The sequence below is a fragment of the Erinaceus europaeus genome, chromosome 12 (genome assembly GCF_950295315.1).
Source record: "Erinaceus europaeus chromosome 12, mEriEur2.1, whole genome shotgun sequence".
Taxonomy (NCBI): Eukaryota; Metazoa; Chordata; class Mammalia; order Eulipotyphla; family Erinaceidae; genus Erinaceus; species Erinaceus europaeus.
In genome coordinates, this window is record NC_080173.1 from 51,086,903 (window position 1) to 51,107,113 (window position 20,211).

General features: G+C 45.4%; 2 protein-coding genes across 2 annotated transcripts in view; both read left to right on the top strand.

Moving 5' to 3' along the window:
* The window catches only part of CWC25 (CWC25 spliceosome associated protein homolog), a 43,896-nt gene extending 31,799 nt beyond the window's left edge, over positions 1-12,097 (top strand). Inside the window, exons 7-10 of the mRNA XM_007530925.3 lie at positions 1,439-1,650; positions 6,922-7,020; positions 10,224-10,385; positions 11,396-12,097. Coding sequence (XP_007530987.1) covers positions 1,439-1,650; positions 6,922-7,020; positions 10,224-10,385; positions 11,396-11,510 — 588 coding nt within the window. The 3' untranslated portion in view covers positions 11,511-12,097. The remainder of the gene's footprint in view (positions 1-1,438; positions 1,651-6,921; positions 7,021-10,223; positions 10,386-11,395) is intronic.
* Positions 12,098-13,959: 1,862 nt separating this feature from the next.
* The window catches only part of PIP4K2B (phosphatidylinositol-5-phosphate 4-kinase type 2 beta), a 41,728-nt gene continuing 35,476 nt past the window's right edge, over positions 13,960-20,211 (top strand). Inside the window, exon 1 of the mRNA XM_007530924.3 lies at positions 13,960-14,131. Within this exon, the coding sequence (XP_007530986.1) occupies positions 13,973-14,131 (159 nt within the window). The 5' untranslated portion in view covers positions 13,960-13,972. The remainder of the gene's footprint in view (positions 14,132-20,211) is intronic.

Genomic DNA, 20,211 nt, shown 5'->3' on the forward strand with positions numbered 1-20,211 from the left:
GGGTTAAGCGCAGGTGGCGCAAAGCACAAGGACCGGCATAAGGATCCCGGTTCGAACCCCGGCTCCCCACCTGCAGGGGAGTAGCTTCACAGGCGGTGAAGCAGGTCTGCAGGTGTCTATCTTTCTCTCCCCCTCTCTGTCTTCCCCTCCTCTCTCCATTTCTCTCTGTCCTATCCAACAACGACAACAACAATAAAACAACAAGGGCAACAAAAGGGAATAAATAAATAAAATAAATATTTAAAAAAAAAAAAAAAAAAGACTAGTTATAGTACTGACACTTCTGCCAATTCTGTGCTGTGCATGCATAGCAAAACCAACACTCTTCTAGGTGAACTATCTTGCCTTGCTGTGTTTGTTTTTTAAATTTTTTATATTTATTTATTTTCCCTTTTTGTTGCCCTTGTTGTTTTATTGTTGTAGTTATTGATGTCATTTTTAGTCAGGACAGAGAAATGGAGAGAGGAGAGAAAGACAGAGAGGGGGAAAGACAGACACCTGCAGACCTGTTTCACTGCCTGTGAAGTGACCCCCCCTGCAGGTGGGGAGCCGGGGGCTCAAACCGGGCTCCTTACTCTGGTCCTTGCGCTTTGCACCACGTGCACTTAACTCGCTGCGCTACTGCGTGAATCCCTTTTATTTTAATTTAATTTAATTAATTAATTTCTTTTTTCTTTTTTTCTTTTTTTTTTTTTTTTACCAGAGCACTGCTCAGCTCTGGCTTATGGTGGTGTGGGGGATCGAACTTGGGACTTTGGAGCCTCAGGCATGAGAGTCTCTTTGCATATCCACTATGCTATCTACCTCCACCCTAATTTTATTTTTTTTAACCAGAGCACTGTTCAGTTCTGGCATATGGTGGTACAGGGGATTGAACCTGGGACTTTGGAGCCTCAGGGATGAGAGTCTATTTCCATAACCTTTATGCTATCTACCCTCCACCCTGTATTTTTTTTTAAAAAATATTTATTTTCTTTTTGTTGCCCTTGTTGTTTTTATTGTTGTTGTACTTATTGTTGATGCTGTCATCTTGGGTAGGACAGAGAGAAATGGAGAGAGGAGACGAAGACGGGGAGAGAAAGACAGACACCTGCAGACTTGCTTCACTGCCTGTGAAGCGACTCCCCTGCAGGTGGGCAGCCGGGGACTTGAACCGGGTTCTTCACGCCAGTCCTTGGTCCTTGCACTTTGTGCCATGTGCACTTAACCTGCTGTGCTACTGCCCGACTCCCCCTGTATTTTTTTTTAAAGGGGATTCTGAAGATTACTTTTCTATGGTTTTCTTTGTGATGACTGTGTGACGGGGTTGTTATACTCACTGCCCTCCTGACAGAACGCCAGTGCTCAGTAGTTCTTTGCTTCCCTGCACTTTTTTTGTGTATGTTTTCTACTGGATTTTTCATATGAATATCTTTTCTTCCTTCCCTTGATGATACAGATCAGAAACTCTGACCACAAGCAGGGACTCCAGGGTTCTCTGGTAGCCAACCAAAAGGGAACGCACAGGTTGAAGAGTCATTCCAGGTCCAGAAGTCCCTCCCCCTCACCTCCCAGACATGGCAGCAAGAAGGGCACCAGAGAAGCAGGGTCTCGGGACAGAAGATTACGGTCCCCAGGCAGAAGGTCACGGTCTACAAAGCCAAGCAAACAGTGAGTCTGGAATTCATAGGGAAATAATTCGTGATCATAGGCACTGGGCATAGCAGATAGCTACTTTTGATGACAGTTATCCACCAACTTTCCCCAATTGTTTTTTTCTTTTTTCTTTTGCCTCCAGTATTACCTCTGGGGCTTAGTACCAGCACTGCAAATCCACTGCTCCTGGTAGCCATTTTTTCCATTTTATTGGTAAGACAGAGAGAAATTGAGAGTGGAGGAGGAGATAGAGTGGAAGAGAAAAAGATAGATACCTGTAGACCTGCTACGCCACTCGTGAAGTGTCCCCCTTGTAGGTGGGGAGCCGGGGTTCAAACCCAGATCCGTATTCGGGTCCTTGTGCTGCTAACTATGTGCGCTTAGCCTGGTGCCCCACTGCCCAGCCCCCCCCCCCCCCAATGTCTTTAAGTTATTATCTATATGGAGTCGGGCAGTAGTGCAGCAGGTTAAGTGCATATGGGGCAAAGCGCAAGGACCGGCTTAAGGATCCCGATTCGAGCCCCCAGTTCCCTGCCTGCAGAGGAGTCGTTTCACAGGCAGTGAAGCAGGTCTGCAGGTGTCTATCTTTCTCTCCCCCTCTGTCTTCCCCTCCTCTCTCCATTTCTCTCTGTCCTATCTAACAATGATGACATCAATAACAATAATAATAACTACAACAATAAAAAACAAGGGCAACAAAAGGGAATAAATAAATAAATTTTAAAAAGTTATTATCTATATCATTTTTTTTTCTTTTTATTCTTTGTGTTTGGGCTATAAGAATTACATGTTAGGGAGTCCGGTGGTAGGCGATGGCGCAGTGGGTTAATCGCAGGTGGTGCAAAGCGCAAGGACCGGTGTAAGGATCCGGGTTCGAGCCCCCGGCTCTCCACCTGCAGGGGAGTCGCTTCACGGGGTGAAGCAGATCTGCAGGTGTCTATCTTTCTCTCCCCCTTTCTTTCTACCCCATCTCTCTCCATTTCTCTCTGTCCTATCCAACAAGGATGACATCAATAACAACAAGGGTAACAAAAGGGGGAAGAAGCAAAAATTAAAAAGAAAAAAGACACTTTAATAAAAAAAAAGAATTACATGTAAAAAAAAAAACGAACTACATGTTTATATTATGTGGACCCTCTAGATACCATTAATTAATTTTCTTTTATAAAAAGATGATACAACTCCCTAGTGGGGGTTGTATTATTATATGGAAAACTGGGAAATGTTATGCATGTAGAAACTATTGTATTTACTGTCGAATGTAAAACATTAATCCCCAATAAAGAAATTAAAAAAAATAATTTTCTTTTATGAAGATAAAGGGATGAGGGTTGGGGGAGACAGCATAATGGTTATGCAAACAGACTCTCATGCCTGAGGCTCCTAATTCCCAGGTACAATCCCCCACACCACTATAAGCCAGAGCTGAGCAGTGCTCTGGTGTTTCTCTGTGTTTGTCTCTCTCTCTCTCTCTCTGCATCTCTCTCAAAAATAAAATAAATAAAGGGGGTCGGGCCGTAGCGCAGCAGCTTAAGCGCATGTGGCGCAAAGCGCAAGGACCGGCAAGAGGATCCCGATTCGAGCCCCCGGCTCCCCACCTGCAGGGGAGTCGCTTCACAGGCAGTGAAGCAGGTCTGCAGGTGTCTGTCTTTCTCTCCTCTCTGTCTTCCCCTCCTCTCTCCATTTCTCTCTGTCCTATCCAACAATGACGACATCAACAACAATAACTACAACAACAATAAAAAGAAGGGCAACAAAAAGGAAATAAATAAAATTTTTAAAAAAATTAAAAAAAAAGTAAAAAATAAAATAAATAATTTTTTTTTTAAAAGATAGGGAGTCGGGCGGTAGTGCAGCAGATTAAGTGCACGTGGCGCAAAGCCCAAGGACTGGCGTAAGGATCCTGGTTCGAGCCCCTCAAAGCCCAAGGACTGGCGTAAGAATCCTGGTTAGAGCCCCCGGCTCCCCACCTGCAGGGGTGTCACTTCACAGGCGGTGAAGAAGGTCTGCAGGTGTCTATCTTTCTCTCCCCCCTCTGTCTTCCCCTCCTCTATTTCTTTCTGTCCTATCCAATGACGAAGACAGACAACAATAATAACTACAACAATAAAACAACAAGGGCAACCAAAAGGGAATAAATATTAAAAAAAAAAAGATAGAGGGATGGGGCTGGGCAGTGGCGCATCAGGTTAAGCACACATATAATCATGCATAAGGATTCAGGTTCAAACCCCTGCTCTCTACCTGCCGGCAGGACTCTTTATGAGCAGTGAAGCAATTCTGCAGATGTCTTTCTTTCTCTTCCTCCTCCTTCCTTCCTTCCTTCCTTCTTTTATTCCTTCCTTTCTTCCTTTCTTTTTTTCTTTCTCTTTTTATTTATTAGAAATGTAAGAGAGATAGAAAGAACCACACATCACTCTGGTACATGTGTTGCTGGGGACGCAAGTCAGGACCTTGAGCTTTGAGAGTCTAATGCTTTATCCACTGGGCCACTTCCTGGACCATTCTCCCTCTCTTATTTTTGTTTACTTATTTATTTTTACTAGAGCACTGCTCAGCTCTGGCTTATGGTGGTATAGGGGATTGAATCTGGGACTTTGGAACCTCAGGTATGAGAGTCTCTTGGCAAAACCATTGTGTTATTTACCCTGCCCTCCCCAATTTTAAAAAATCTATTTATTTATTGAATAGAAACAGAAGTTTGAAAGGGAAGGGAGAGAGGGGGAAGAGAGATAAACACCTGTATTTACCATTCACAAAACTTTCCCCCTGCAGGTGGGTCTTGAATCTGGGTCCTTGTGTATTATATCATGTGCGCTCAACCAGGCGGGCAAGTACCCAGCCCCCAAAATATTTTCTTTCTTTTTTTATTTTTTATTTTACCTCCAGGGTAATCGCTGGGGCTCGGTGCCTGTGAAGTGACACCCCCTGCAGGTGGGGAGCTGGGTGCTCGAACCGAGATCCTTACACCGGTCCTTGCGCTTCAGGCCATGTGTGCTTAACCAGCTGTGCTACCGCCTGGCACCCTCTTTCTTTATTTTGGATAGAAACAGAAGTTGAGAGGAGAGGGGGAGATAGAGATGTGGGGAAAGAGAGATACATATAGCACTGCTTCACCACTCCTCATGGGGCTTCATTCCTGCAGGTGGGGGCTGGGGGCTTGAACCGAAGTCCTCATGCACTATAATGTATGTGGTCAACCATGTGTGCCAACCTGGTCTCTCCCTCTTTTTTTTTTTTTTATTTGCCTCCAGGATAATTGCTGGGCCTTGGTGCCTGCACTATGAATCCACTGCTCCTGGTGGCCATTTTTCTTTCTTTTTAAATTTCATTTATTATTGATAGAGACGGAGAGAAATTTAGAGGGGAGACAGACAGACACCTGCAGCCCTGCTTCACCACTTGTGAAGCTTTCCGCCTGCAGGTGGGGACTAGGGGCTTGAACCTGGGACCTTGCACATTACAATGTGAGAGCTTAACAAGATGTGCCACTCCCCGACCCCCATTTTATTGGATGGGACAAAGAGAAATTGAGAGAGGAGGGAGAGAGAAAGATAGCTACAGACCTGCTTCACCACTCCTGAAGTGTTCCCCCTGCAGGTGTGGAGCCAGGGGCTTGAACCCAGATCCTTGTGTGGACTTTATACTATGTGCACTTAACCCGGGTACGCTACTACCTGGCGCCCATCTCTCTCCCTTTCTATCTATCTCCCACTCTCCCCCCAATTTCTCTCAGTCCTGTCAACTAAAATAGAAAGGAATAGAAAGAGAACTTGGCTGACGGTAGTGGTGGATGCATAGTGCTGGCGCTGAGCCCCAGCAATAACCCTGGTAGCAAAAAAAGAAAAAAGAAAAAAAGGGTGAGGAAATTGGGAGGGAAGGGGGAGGGAGAGAGGGAGAGAGACAGAGAGACTCCTGCAGCCCCGCTTCATTGGTCACCAACTTCCCCCTGCAAGTGTGTGTGAAAGGGGACTAGGGGACTTGAACCTGGGTACTTGCACATACGGGTGCTTTACTGGTTGCTTCACTACCCAGACCCTTAAATCTTACAATATTCTCATGATTTTGCTTTCTTTCACTTCTGACTTCTTTTTTTTAAAAAAAAGATTTATTAGGGAGTTGGGCGGTAGCTTAGCGGGTTAAGCGCATGTGGTGAAAAGCGCAAGGACTGGTGTAAGGATCTGGGTTCGAGCCCCGGCTCCCCACCTGCAGGGGAGTCGCTTCACATGCAGTGAAGCAGGTCTGCTGGTGTCTGTCTTTCTCTCCCCCTCTGTTTTCCCCTCCCTTCTCCCTTTCTCTCTGTCCTATCCAACAACGATGACATCAGTAACTACAACAATAAAACAAATAAATAATAAATAAAAAAAGAAAACTTTAAAAAAAAGATGTATTACTTATGAGTGAGAGGAATCAGAGCACTACTAATCCTTATGCTGTTGCTTTCTTTCACTTCTGATTTCTTTCTTTTTTTTTAAAGCTCTCCCCCTGCAGGTGGGGGAATTGTGCATTGTGACTTTTGCACTTAACCAGGTGTGCCGCCACCGGGTCTCTGACTTCTTTACTCAACATTGTGACTCTTCCAATTACTGATAGTTTCTTCTCTTTTTTTTTTTGCCTCCAGAGTTATTGCTCAGCTTCAGCTCCGTGTCTGCACCACAAATCCACTGCTCCTGGAGGCTATTTTTTTCCCCTTTTCTTACCCTTGTTGTTTTACTGTTGTTGTGGTTATTATTATTGTTGTTATTTATGTTGTTGTTACTGGATAGGACAGAGAAATGGAGAGAGGTCGCAAGGACCAGCGTAAGGATCCCGGTTTGAGCCCCCAGCTCCTCACCTGCAGGGGAGTCGCTTTACAGGCAGTGAAGCAGGTCCATAGGTGTTCATCTTTCTCTCCCCCTCTGTCTTCCCCTCCTCTCTCCATTTCTCTCTTTCCTAGCTAACAACGATGACATCAGTAACAACAACAATAATAACTTCAACAATAAAAACAACAAGGACAACAAGAGGAAAAAAAAAAAAGAAATGGAGAGAGGTGGGGTAGAAGGACAGAGGGAGAAAAAGACACCTGTAGACCTGCTTCACTCTTTGTGAAGCCACCCCCCTGCAGGTGGGGAGCTGGGGGCTCGAACTGGGATCCTTACAGCAGTTGTTGCGCCTCATGCCATGTGCGCTTAACCCACTGCACTACTGCCCAACCCTACTATTGATAGTTTCTAACATTGTTTGAGGGGTCTGTGAAAAGCTTCTGTATTGAAGAGCATTTTCTCTTTTCTGTTGCTGATACAGGCACAACTCTAAGGTAAATAGGAGAGAGAGAGACCGAACTAAGAGCCCATCTCCTAAGAAAGAAGTCTACCAAAGGCGGCATGCCTCTGGATACACCAGGTAAGTCAGGAGCCCAGCTGATTAATGTCCTCCCCACTCCCCCACCCCCCCTTTTCAGGGCTTCACTACTCAGCTGACTTTTTCAGATAGAAGCAGAGCGGCAGAGCATGAGAGTATGAGAGACTATAGGAGCCAGGCTTAAATCTACATTGAGCTTATGGCAAGGTACCTCACTATCCAAGTGAGCTATTTTGCGTACCAAGCAATACTGTCTTTTAAATTTTCTTCTTTTATTATTATTATTATTATTTTTTTTTGCCTCCTGGATTATCACTGGGGCTCAGTGCCTGCACTATGAATCAACTGCTTCTAGATGCAATTTTTCCCATTTTGTTGCCCTTGTTGTTATTATTATAGCTGTTGTTGTTGGATAGGAGATAAATTGAGAGAGGAGAGGAAGATGGGGAAAGAAAGACACCTGTAGACCTGCTTCACCACTTGCAAAGTGACCTCTACCCCTTTTCCCACAGATGGGGTGCCGGGGGCTCGAAATGGGATCTTTACTCTGGTCCTGTTGCTTTGTACCATGTGTGCTTAACCCGCTGCGCTACCACCCAGCCCCCACTTACTCATTTGTTAATGAGAAAGAGGGAGAAGCAGAGCATCACTGCTGCATATGTGGAATATACATTGAATTCAGGACATCATGCCTCAGAGCTTAAAACCCTATCTACTATGCCACCTACTTCTTTTTTTAAAAAAGGAGAAGTTTTGGGAGTCGGGCAGTCACACAGCTAGTTAAGTGCATGTGGCATGAAGCACAAGGAATGGCGTAAGGATCCTGGTTCGAGCCCCTGGCTTCCCACCTGCAGGGGAGTCGCTTCACAGGCGGTGAAGCAGGTCTACAGGTGTCTTTCTCTCCCCCTCTCTGTGTTCCCCTCCTCTCTCCATTTCTCTCTGTCCTATCCAACAATGACAACAATAATAACTACAACAAGAAAAAACAAGGGCAACAAAAGGGAAAATAAATAAATATTTGAAAAAGAGGTTTTTTGTTTTTTGTTTTTGCCTCCAGGGTTATCGATGGGGCTTGGTGCCTGCACTATTTCTGGAGGCCATTTTTCCTATTTTTGTTGCCCTTGTTGTTGCTCTTGTTGTAGCTGTTATTGTTATTGTTGTTGGATAGGACAGAGAAAAATTGAGAGAGGAGGGGAAGACACAGAGGAGACAGTCTCTTTGCATAACCATTATGCTATCTACCCCTGCCCAAATGTCAAGTTTTAATATTGTAGTTTACTTCTTAAAATATTATTCTACTTCCTTATGTGTATCCAATCTTTTTTTGTTGTTATTATCACTGGGGCTCAGTGCTGACTCTACAAATCCACCGCTCTTGGCTGACATTTTTTTTTTTTCCATTCTATTGTATAGGACAGAGAGAAACTGAGAGGGGCGGGGGAGAGAAGAGGGAGAAAGGTAGACACCTGAAGTCCTGCTTTATTGCTTATGAAGCTTCCTTTCTGCAGGTGAGGAGCGGGGCTTAAACCTGGATCATTGCACAGGTCCTTGGCTTAGTACTATGTGCGCTTAACCGGGTATGCCACCGCCAAACCCCCAAAATAAATTTTAAAGAAGATTTATTTATTAGGGGAAAGGAGAACCAGAGAATCACTCTTAACACATGTGATTTAGGGGCTAGAACTCAGGACCTCATACTTTTAAATCCAGGGTTCTTACCACTGTGCCACTTCCCAGGCATCCAATAATTGTGTATTAAGATTAATTTTAAGGGCAGGGGTAGATAGCATAATGGTTATGCAAACAGACTTGCAAGCCTGAGGCTCCGTCAAGTCCCAGGTTCAATCCCCGGCACCACCATAAGCCAGAGCTGAGCAGTGCTCTGGTAAAAAAAAAAAAAAAAAAAAAAAAAAGATTAATTTTATTTGGGTTGGCAAAATAGTTCACTTGGATAGTGTGCTGCTGTATGTGCGACCCAGGTTTGAATCCAGCCCCCCATACACTGAAGGTAGTTTTGGTGTTGTTGTTTTTTTCCCACTTTCTCTACCTCTCTATCTGAAAAACTCATCCTGGAGCAGTGAAGCCTTGATGATAATCCAAAAAGTTTTTTTTCTTTTTAAGTATTTATTCTCTTTTGTTGCCCCTGTTGTTTTATTGCTGTAGTTATTATTGATGTCATCATTGTTGGATAGGACAGAGAGAAATAGAGAGAGGAGGGGAAGACGGAGAGAGAAAGAGACACCTGCAGACCTGCTTCACCGCTTGTGAAGCGACTCTCCTGCAGGTGGGGAGCTGGGGGCTCGAACCGGGATCCTTATGCTGGTTCTTGTGCTTGGTGCCACCTGCGCTTAGCCCCCCGCGCTACCGCCCAGCTCCCCCCCAATTTTTTTTTTTTTTTTTTTACTGAGCCCCAGGAGGGGCCAATTTTTTTTTTTTATTTTGCTTATTTCACAAGAGATGGTGTGCTCTGGGGATTGAATTTGTACATGCAAGTCCTGTATTCTATCCATTGAACCATGTCCATGTGCTTCGCGCCATGTGCGCTTACCCTGCTGCGCTATCGCCTGACTTCCCCAATTCCAGGGATTTTAATGAGTAAGAGTAAGGAATGTATCATGAAAAGTTTGAAATTGGGTAAAACCACCTAACCAAGATGTTAGGAAGGAAGGAAATGCATGCTGACCTCGGCACTGGGCTAGGCCTTCCCATGCAAAGAGATCAGTGAGTTGGAGAACCTGGTGTCCTAATTTTTCTTATCTTTGTGATGCTTACGGGTTTTTGCTGGGAAAGAAAAAGACTTCATACTGTGGCTTTTTTTTTTTTTTTTTTTACTATTTATTTATTCACTTTTGTTGCCCTTGTTTTTTACTGTTGTTATTATTGTTGTTGTCGTTGTTGGATAGGACAGAGAGAAATGGAGAGGAGGGGAAGACAGGGGGGAGAGAAAAATAGACACCTGCAGACCTGCTTCACCATTTGTGAAGCGACCCCTCTGCAGGTGAGGAGGCGGGGGCTCGAACCGGGATCTTTAGTCAGTCCTTTCACTTAGCACCACCTGCGCCTAACCCACTGCACTACTGCCTGACTCCCATTTTTTTTTTAATTTTTTTTTATTTTCCTCTTTTACCAGAGCACTGCTCAGCCTGGCTTATAGTTATGCAGGGGATTGAACCTGGTACTTTGGAGCCTCAGGCATAAGAGTCTCTTTGCGATAATCATTATGCTGTTTACCTCCCTGCCAATAGAAAACTGTCATCAGAGGAACTAGAGCGAAAAAGGCAAGAAATGATGGAAAATGCCAAGTGGCGGGAGGAAGAACGGCTGAATACCCTCAAGAGGCATGCCAAGGATGATGAGCGGGAGCAGAGGCTGGAGAAACTGGACTCCCGGGATGGCAAGTTTATCCAGTGAGTAAATCTCCCTGCCTAACAGCTGGCAAGGGAGCGGTCAATCAGGCAACTGTGATACATTGTGTTATTCATTGGATTCATTTACAGACTTCTGTCTGTGCAGGTAACAGTGTTCATCCTCCACCTCATCTAATTTTCACACCACCTTTGTTATTACTCACAGCTTCTAGCCAGATAGTGGGATTTTTACTTGCAGGGAGAAGTGAATTTGTATAGTCAGTGAATCTCCTTGGTCTTCTTTCTAAATAATCTATGACTCTGGAAGTCTTTCCCAAGGCGGTGACTTATTTTTCAAAACAGAAAATTTTTCCCTTGTGGACACTTGTTTCAGAAAATTTAGTTCCAGGGGCAGGAGATAGCTCACCTGGTCGAACATATACTTTATGCTGGTTTGAGCCTGTAACCATCACATGCAGGGGGGAAGCTTCATGAGCAGTGCAGTGGTGTCTGTCCTTTCTCTCCCTCTCTGTCTTTCACTATTTGGAAAAGTTGTGTCGAGTGATAGAATCACACAGATGTAAAGCCCTAGTGTGAAATCCTTGACAGCGAAAACAAACCAACCCTTTTCTAAATGGAATCACCTAAAAGTTACCTCTGTGGACTTTCAAAAGAATATGTATTTTTTAAATTATTTATTCCCTTTTGTTGCCCTTTTTTATTGTTGTTGTTATTGATGTCATCATTGTTGGATAGGACAGAGAGAAATGGAGAGAGGAGGAAAAGACAGAGAGGGGAGAGGACAGACATCTGCAGATCTGCTTCACCGCTTGTGAAGCACCTCCCCTGCAGGTGGGGAGACAGGGGCTTGAACTGGAATCCTTATGCCAGTCCTTGCGCCTTGCACCAGCTGTGCTTAACCCGCTGCGCTACCGCCCGACTCCCATGAACATGTATTTTTATATCCTACAGTGGCTTTATGGCTAGCAGCCTTTTCTTTTTCTAATTCCCACAGCGTTGACCATTTGACACATGCTTGTTGCTTACATTCACCTGTCTTTTCTTCCTAGCCGCATGAAACTGGAAAGCGCATCTACATCCTCCCTGGAGGATCGTGTGAAGCGGAATATCTACTCTCTACAAAGGACCTCTGTAGCTCTGGAGAAGAACTTTATGAAAAGATGAAAATGCATCTATCCACTCTTGCTGATTTTCCTGAAATTTCCAGGGAGGCTACTGACCCCTTAAAGATTCTCTTTATAAGAGTTCAGTTGACTTCTTTCACAGATGTGAAACTTCCACTCTTCCAAGTGACTCATCTCTATCAATTCCTGGACAACTCTTTTTTCCTTTGAGAACCAGTATAGCTTGCTTTGTGGGACTCTCACTAATTTTTGCTGGGTGCAGAGTGGGTTTTGACTGGGTTTTAAAAGGTAGGCACTGAACTGTGTAGTTGTGAGCACTCATCTTGCTCTGGACGGTTGCTGCACATGGTCATGATACTTATCAAGCCACTTCTTTTTCACCTGTGTGAACTGACCTATTCCACTGCCTCTATGTAGACAGAACCTTTCAATTTCAAAAGCCTTGCTCCGGAGTCACCCAGATAGTTTGTATTTCTTACTGGGGAAAAAAAAACATTAATGTGATTTAGTAAATAATGTGACAAATGATGTCAGGTTAGGGTAGAGCCAAGGGAGTGACAAAAAAAATCTAGAAGGGAAAACCATTAAAGAAAAAAAAAAGCCCTTATTAAAACTATTTGGACTATTTTTTGAACTATAATAGTATAATGTATATAACTATAATTTTTATATGCTTTTTAAAAAATGTCAGCTTTGTGAGAATATTTTATTTGGTAAGTGAATTTATCCTAGTGCAACTACATTATATCTTGTTATCTAGTAAAATAGGCAAACAAGTTTTTTTTTTCTTTCTTTCTGCAAATCTGACTATTTCAGAGAGGCCTGGGTTAACTGATGGAAGATAGAATATCTATCCTTTTACACTGTTAATAGTTTTCCAAGAGTTAGCACCAAAGTATGCTTCTGACTCTTGAAATAAAAGGAAGCTCTTTATTATAAAAGCTCCCCCATATCATGTAATACCTTTATTATAATTCTTGATTTTTCAGGAATTGTTTGCTACTATTTTTTAGTTATATATTAAAAAAAAAAAACCTAACACAAATATATGACACAGCTCTCCTGTCTACGCTTTTTTTTTTTTTTAAATTATCTTTATTTATTTGATAGAGACAGCCAGAAGTCCAAAGGGAAGGGGGTGATAGAGAGGGACAGAGACAGACACCTGCAACACTGCTTCACCACTTGAAAGCTTTCCTCCTGCAGACGGGGGCTGGGGGCTCAAACTTTACTTTTTATTCTTTAACCAGAATCCTTCATTCAAGTCATGCACGTCTAGGTACTCTTGAGCTACACATTAGCGTGACTTGTTCCTTGTGTTGTTTCCTGATCCTGTTTAAAACAAAATCGGATTTTCACTTTATCATTTGGGATACTAGGCACTATAAACTATAATACACATTCACTCCCCAGAACGTAACATTTGTTAATTACCTCATCCTGCTTCCCCATGCAAGGGTTGTTTTTTTACTTTATTACTTGGTAATAAAGGTAACTATTTTTATAACTGTTTGAGCCACCAACCATATGCCGAATACCAAATTTACCAGTTTCCATACAGAACAATTATTGACCCACAGTTTGTGTCAAGTATGGAGATGCTTGGACCGAGAGGAATTATGTAACAGAGCGTGGGCAGTTTATGCAAAGATTTCATGAAGTAAGCCAAGGAATAAGACGATTATGAGTCTGCTGTAGGATAGGCATCTTACCTTGCCTGCGGTCTCCTAACCCCTTTGGCGGGAGGGAGGAGGGCCGGCGCTGGGTGGGTGGGTGCAGGACCCATTCATAAAGCCCAGAGCTCCTGGCCGGCTCCTCTCATTGGCCCGGGGGGAAGGGGGCGTACCCGGGGACCCCAGGGAGTGGGAAGATCCACGCCTGGGTGGAGCGAGGGGGCGGTCCTTGATTTTCCCGGCAGGACTTCCTTTTGCCTTGCTCAGTTCCTCCTCTCTCCCCCGGAGTGGGGATGGTACATCCCACCCTCGCATTCCCGCCCCATCTCCTCCGAAGCTGTGGGGTCGCCGCCATCTTGGCTTTGGGGGCCCTGGGACAGGGAGACCCTCGCGCGATAGTCCGCGAGACCTCGTCCCGCCCTCCTCCCCGGCCCGGCCCGCGCGGGGCTCTGAGCGCTCAAAGGCCGGCCAAGGTCCGGTCAGGCCCGGGGAGGAGGGGCCTCCCCGCTGCCCGCTGCCTCCCCGGGACGAGCGACCCCACCCTAGAGGGGAGGAGGGGGGCGGGGAGACGGCGCCGCCCCGGGGCGGGGTGCGGAGCTGGTCTGCGGCTCGCGGGGCGGGGCGGGGCGGGGCGGGGCCGGCGGGGGAGGGCGGGGCGTGGGGCGGACGAAACCACCCGGGCGGGGTGGGGAGGTAACGGGACGGGCGCGACCATGGCGCGGTGAGGGAGCGGGGGTGGGGATCGGTCCGGGGGAGGCCTGGGGCCGCTGGCTTGTGCGCCGTCTCGGCCGCCCCCCCTCTCGCCGCCGCCGCCGCCGCCGCCCCGGGCATGTCGTCCAACTGCACCAGCACCACGGCGGTGGCGGTGGCACCGCTCAGCGCCAGCAAGACCAAGACCAAGAAGAAGCATTTCGTGTGCCAGAAAGTGAAGCTATTCCGGGCCAGCGAGCCGATTCTCAGCGTTCTGATGTGGGGGGTGAACCACACGGTAACCAACCTCCCTTCCCCGCACCCCGCCGAGTCGCAGTCCTCCCCACCGCAACTCGGGACCCTCGCCCGGCCGACCCTGCCAGTGACGCTGCAGCCCCTCGCCGAGCCGCTTGCACGCCCACCCCGCCCTGCGCGCCGTCCTGGACGTGTGCGCTCCACGCGCCACGCGCGGCCTGCTGTCGCGGGGCCGAGCCGCCGCCTCCCCTGCCCTGCAGCCCCTCCAGCTTCCTGCGCCCAGTGCGCTCGCCCCCGGGCAGCCCCGGGCCCCCGAGGGAGGACCTGGGTGCGGTGGGACCGCTCTCTTCTGCTTCTCCTCCCCTCACCCCGTGTGTTGCACGCGTGTGTGTGTCCCGTGTTCTTTATCACCGCCTGCCAGCTCACTGTCCAGTTTGACAGAGCAAGTAACACTGACCTGTCTGAATTTGCTTGTCTGGGAAATTGTGGTTGGTGTGGCTGCTCCGGAGTCCTCATCGCCCAGACCTGACCCCAGACAGGGGAAATCTCTGGGTTTCCCTTTTTTACTTCTTGAACAAGATGTATCCATTGGAGCAACACAGGCTCGCTAGAACCGTAGACACTTTTATCAGGGTCTCCGTTGAATTAGGGAGAAGAGAGAATGTAACCATTTGAGGGAAGGTGAGGCCTGATTATTAGGACTATTCATAGTAAAACTAGCGTGTCTTCCAGTATTCGCTTTTGGTGTTCATGTCAAAGACCTTGATGAAGCATTTATTGAGCTTTCTGTTGTATAGTAAGATTGATAATGGGTGTTGATTAGGATGAAGGAGAGGACCCCTGCATTCTTGAGGTCCGTCTAGAGTTTCACAGGAAGTAGGATCCCACCACAGTGCTTGAGCTGGAAGATTAAGTCCTATTTGCTAGGGCTGTCACCTTTCTAACCACCTAAACCTTGCTTTCTATTTGTTCGGAATCTCTACACCAGGAATGAGTAAAGGCTGTGTGAGAATCTCAAATACCAACTAAAATTTTAGAATGAGAAAGATGAAGCTAATGCCTTGGATTTCCTGTGATGAATTTCAGTTCTTCAGGTTCCTTAACTTTTCTGAGCACCTGAAATGTCCCACAAGATCAAATGACAAAGGACGCCCCCCCCCCTTTTTTTTTTTACTTTTACTAGAGCACTGCTCAGCTCTGGCTTGTGGTACAAGGGAAGGGACTAAACCTGGGACTTTGTAGCCTCAGGCATAAGATCCTCTTTGTGTGACCATTATGCTGTCTACCCCCACCCTTACCCTTTGGTTTTTTAAAAAATTTTTATGAGTAACCCATACCTCTGCTGATAATTGCTTTTTTTTTTTTTTTTTAGGATTTTATTTTATTTTATTAACTTATTTATTTTAAGAATTTATTTATTTATTCATGAGAAAGATAGGAGAAGAGAAAGAACCAGCCATCACTCTGGTACATGTGCTGCCGGGGATCGAACTCAGGACCTCATGCTTGAGAGTCTAGTGCCTTAGCCACTGCACCACCTCCCGCACCACAAGATTTAATTTTTTTATGAGAAAGATAGAAGGAGAGAGAAAGAACCAGACATCACTCTGGTACATGTGCTGCCGGGGATCAAACTCAGGACTTCATGCTTGGGAGTCCAAAGCTTTACCACTGCGCCACCTCCTAGACCACCCCCTTTGTTTTTAAATATATGTATTTTACTTATTTTAATGAAAGAAAGACAGAGACACCAGACCACTACTCAGCTCTGTTTACATAAGGTGGTGCTGGGGATTGAACCTGGGACCTTGGGGCTCAGGCATAAAAGTTTTTTTGCCTAACTATTATACTGTTTCCCGACCCAAAGGCTTTGTTTTTTGGAGATGGACCTTTGATTACAGGTTGATCAGCTGCAATCCGAGCCAGAGATTTAGATCTTTACTTATAATTCAGATGGGAAAGGAAAAAAAAAAAAAAAACAGTACAGTGAGGTCTTGATTGATTTCTTGGTCTTGGGCAAATGACTTTCAGCAGCCTCATAGAGTGCAAGGGTTCTGATTTTTAGGTTGAGGTGCATCACTAGTTTAATGTCTAGACCTCTGGACCAATAACTTAGCAGAGTTTGTTCCCCCTGCTTCCTTCTGCTTTAAGGGGTCATCTGACAACATTGTAAGAGAAACGGCATCATCAAAATGTGAAACCTGAAATGTGTCCCTGCCTGAATATCAATCCCTGATTCTGTTCTGCAGCTTTCTTCAAACTAAAAGACACCTTGTCTATTTAAATAACTGATGGAGGTCCTTAATCAGGAATATTGAAGCTAACTGGCAGGGATGTTGAGTCCCAGGGATGTTGAGTCCCTTGTTTTATATACAAAGCTGTTTATATATTGTTATATATATAGTTATATATATATTGTTTTATATGCAAAGCCCTAAGTGGAGGATTTCCTCAAAGCAAAAGATGCTGTTACCCAGCATGATGAATTGTGTTGGTCAGTGGTGGTGCTTGAGGGACAAGTCTTGTTTCCTTTGCCTCCCATCCCAGGTCCTCTCAGCTAAGTGCCAGGACAGATGGAAGTCCCTCCTTGTCAGAGAGCCTAGGTATACTCTCAGGAATGTGTGCTTGTACACGTCAGTTCCTGAGTATGTGTGTGTGTTGCTTGATTTTCAGAGAGGAAGGTAATGCTTCTGCTCAGATAGGGGCTGTAGGTGGAAGCCTCTAAATGGTAGTGGATAGGTGTGTGTTATTTTTTACTCTCAACTAGGCAGTCACCTGGAAAAATATTAGCTTTAAGCAAGACCTGTGCCTTAGTGTCCAATGAGGGAAAATGCTTTGAGCAGATCAAACTTTGGAAGTCTGGTCCAAGTTTCTGGGTTCTTTTTCCCACCAGGCTTTCCACAGGTGCTTTGTGCTTCCACTATTCCACCTTCTTCAGTAGATTTCTCCCTCTCTCTCTCTCTCTCTCTCTCTCTCTCTCTCTGTGAGAGAGAGAGAAAGAGAGAGGAGAGGGACACTGCAGCACTGTTTCACCACTTGTGAAGCTTCCACTTTGCATGTGCTTCCATGCAGTGGCCAGAGGCTCAAACCCAGCTCCTTATACATGGTAGAGTGCATGCTGTACCTGGTGAGCTATCTCCCAGCCTCTGGTCCTAAGTGTTTTGTTATGTTTTTAATTTATTTGATAAAGTCAGATGAATCAGTGGGGAAGGGGGAGATAGAGAAGGAGAAATAGAGACACCTGTAGCGCCACTTCACTGCTTGTGAAGCTTGCCCGGTACAAGTGGGGACTGGGGCCTTGAACCTAAGTCTTTGAGCATTGTAACACATGTGCTGTGCCAGGCACACCACTAACCAGCCCTGTAGTCCCAGTTTTTTGTTTGTTTGTTTTTTGTATTTGCCTCCAGGTTTATCAATGAAATTCATTGCTCCCAGGGGCTTTTTTTTTTTTTTTTTTTTTTACATTTTATTGGATAGGACAAAGAAATTGAGACGGGAGAGGAAGATAAAGAGATAAAGATCAAGGAGACAGATAGATACTGGCAGATCTGCTTTACCTGCTTGTGAATTGACCTCCTCTGCAGGTGGGGAGCCAGAGGTTGGAACTAGGATCCTTGCATGGGCCCTTGTGCTTAATACTGTGTGTGCTTAACCTGGTACGCCACCTCCCGGTCCCAAGTCCCAAGTTTTATTGCTTCTTCTTGGCCTACAGTAAGTTAGTTTAGTACTAAGGGTTTCTATTTGGGATATGAAGCCACCTCCCCCAGGAGAGTATGAAATCTTTTTATTTATTTATTTCTAATCCCCCCCTTTTGTTGCCCTTATTATCTTCGTTGTTGTTATTGCTGTTGTGCAGGACAGAGAAATGGAGAGAGGAGGGGAAGACAGAGAGGGGGAGAGAGAGATACCTGCAGACCTGCTTCACTGCTTGTGAAGCAACTCCTCTGCAGGTGGGGAGGTGGGCTCGAACCGGGATCCTTATGCCAGTCCCTGCGCTTTGCACCAAATGTGCTTAACCTGCTGTGCCGCCGCCCAGCTCCTAGGAGAGTATGAAATCTTAATGACCCAAGATACAGTGTGGTGGGTTAGGATTTGTATTCTGAATCCTGAGATCCTCACTTCCATCCCCGCTGTCACATGTGCTGGAGAGATGCTCTGGTTCTCTCTTATCTATATTAAATAAATAAATAAATAAATAAATCTTAAAAAATGTAAAAGGGGCCAGGTGGTGGTGTACTTGATTGAGTGCACACATTACCATGCACAAGGATCTAGATTCAAGTTCCCCCAGTCCTGTCCTGCAGAGGGAAGCTAGCTTCACAAGCAGTGAAGCAGTGCTGCAGGTGTCTTTCTTTCCTCCTACCTCCCCTCCCCTCCCCTCTCAATTTCTCTTTTTTTTCTGTACTATCAAATAAAAAGACAGGGGAATAAACAAAAAAGGAAAAACAATGACTGCCAGGAGCAGTGGATTTGTTTGCAGGCACCAAGCTACATCAATAACCTTAGTGGCAAAAAAAAAAAAGTAGAGTATTATAATTTATTTATTTTTAATGAAAGAGATACACACAGGGAGAGGGAAACCAGAGGACTGCTCAGGTGCTGGGGGTTAAACCTGGGACCTCTGAGCCTCAGGCATGAAAGTCTTTTGCAGAACTATTATGCTGTCTCCCCAGCCCAGTCTTGTAATTCTCTAAGGGGATAGGACCAATTTGATTTTGATGGTTTGCCAGTCTGAATTGAAGATTACTTTCAAAAGCTCACTGTCACAAGCTTTTGCTATCTAAGATTTCAGATACCACTTTTTTTTCTTTTGCCTCCAGGGTTATTGCTGGGGCTCAGTGCCTGCACCATGAATCCACTGCTCCTGGAGGCCATTTTCCCCCCTTTTGTTGCTCTTGTTGTTGTAGCCTTGTGGTCATTATTGTTGTTGATGTCCTCGTTGTTGGATAGGACAGAGAGAAATCGAGAGAGGAGGGGAAGACAGAGGGGGAGAGAAAGACAACTGCAGGCCTGCTTCACCGCTTGTAAAGTGACTCCCCTGCAGATGGGGGGGGGTCGTTGCGTTTTGCACCATGTGCACTTAACCTGCTGCGCTACCGCCGGACCCGCCACCTTAATTTTGATGCTTTGGTTTCTCACCTATTTAGGCATATAGGCCATGATGATTTATGACTGAAGGTAATATCAGATAGGAAGAATTGTTATCTTTTTTATATAAAAAACCAGTTACTTTTTCATGACTGATTTACACCCAGGAAGAAAAGAGAAGTTTTTGATCTTAGTATTGTCATAGGAGCTCCTGTAGGGATGAGAGAAGCAGCTGATGGACTTTATGGAGGAAATTGTAGGTAACAGGAAAAAGAATCAGAAGACTTTGGATCTATCAAGGGAGAAATTGTAAAAACAGAAACTCTTATTACAGTGGGTAAAAATATAGTTTAGAGCCTGGGGAGTGGTGCTCCCATATGGTGCTAGGACTGGAACCCAGGGCCTCACATATGTAGGGCATATATGTCCTGACCAGTGAGTAACCTCACACCTCTCCACCCCTTTGCTTACATTTAAAAATTTTTTATATTTATTTATTTTCCCTTTTGTTGCCCTTGTTGTTTTTATTGTTGTTGTAGTTATTGTTGTTATTGATGTTGTCATTGTTAGATAGGAGAGAAATGGAGAGAGAAGGGAAAGATAGAGGGGGAGAGAAAGACGTGCTTCACCGCTTGTGAAGCTACTCCCCTGCAGGTGGGGCGCTAGAACCCGGATCCTTATGCTGGTGCTTGTGCTTCATGCCAGGTACCTTTAACCTGCTGCGCTAACCCAACTCCCCCCTTTGCCTATTAAAAATTTTTTTTTCTTCTTTATTTTATTATTTTTTTTTGAGAGAGAGATGCAGAGAGAAACAACAAAGCACTGCTCAGCTCTGGTTTATGGTGGTGCGGGGGACTGGACCTGGGATTTAGGAGCCTCAGGTATGAGAGTCTGTTTGCATAACCAGTATGCTGTCTCCCCCACCCTTTTTTTTCTTCATCTTCACCAGAGTGCTGGCATATGGTGGTGCCAGGAATTGAACCTGGGACCTCTGGCACGTCAAGCACTAAAGTCTGTACTACAGCCAAGGAGGTT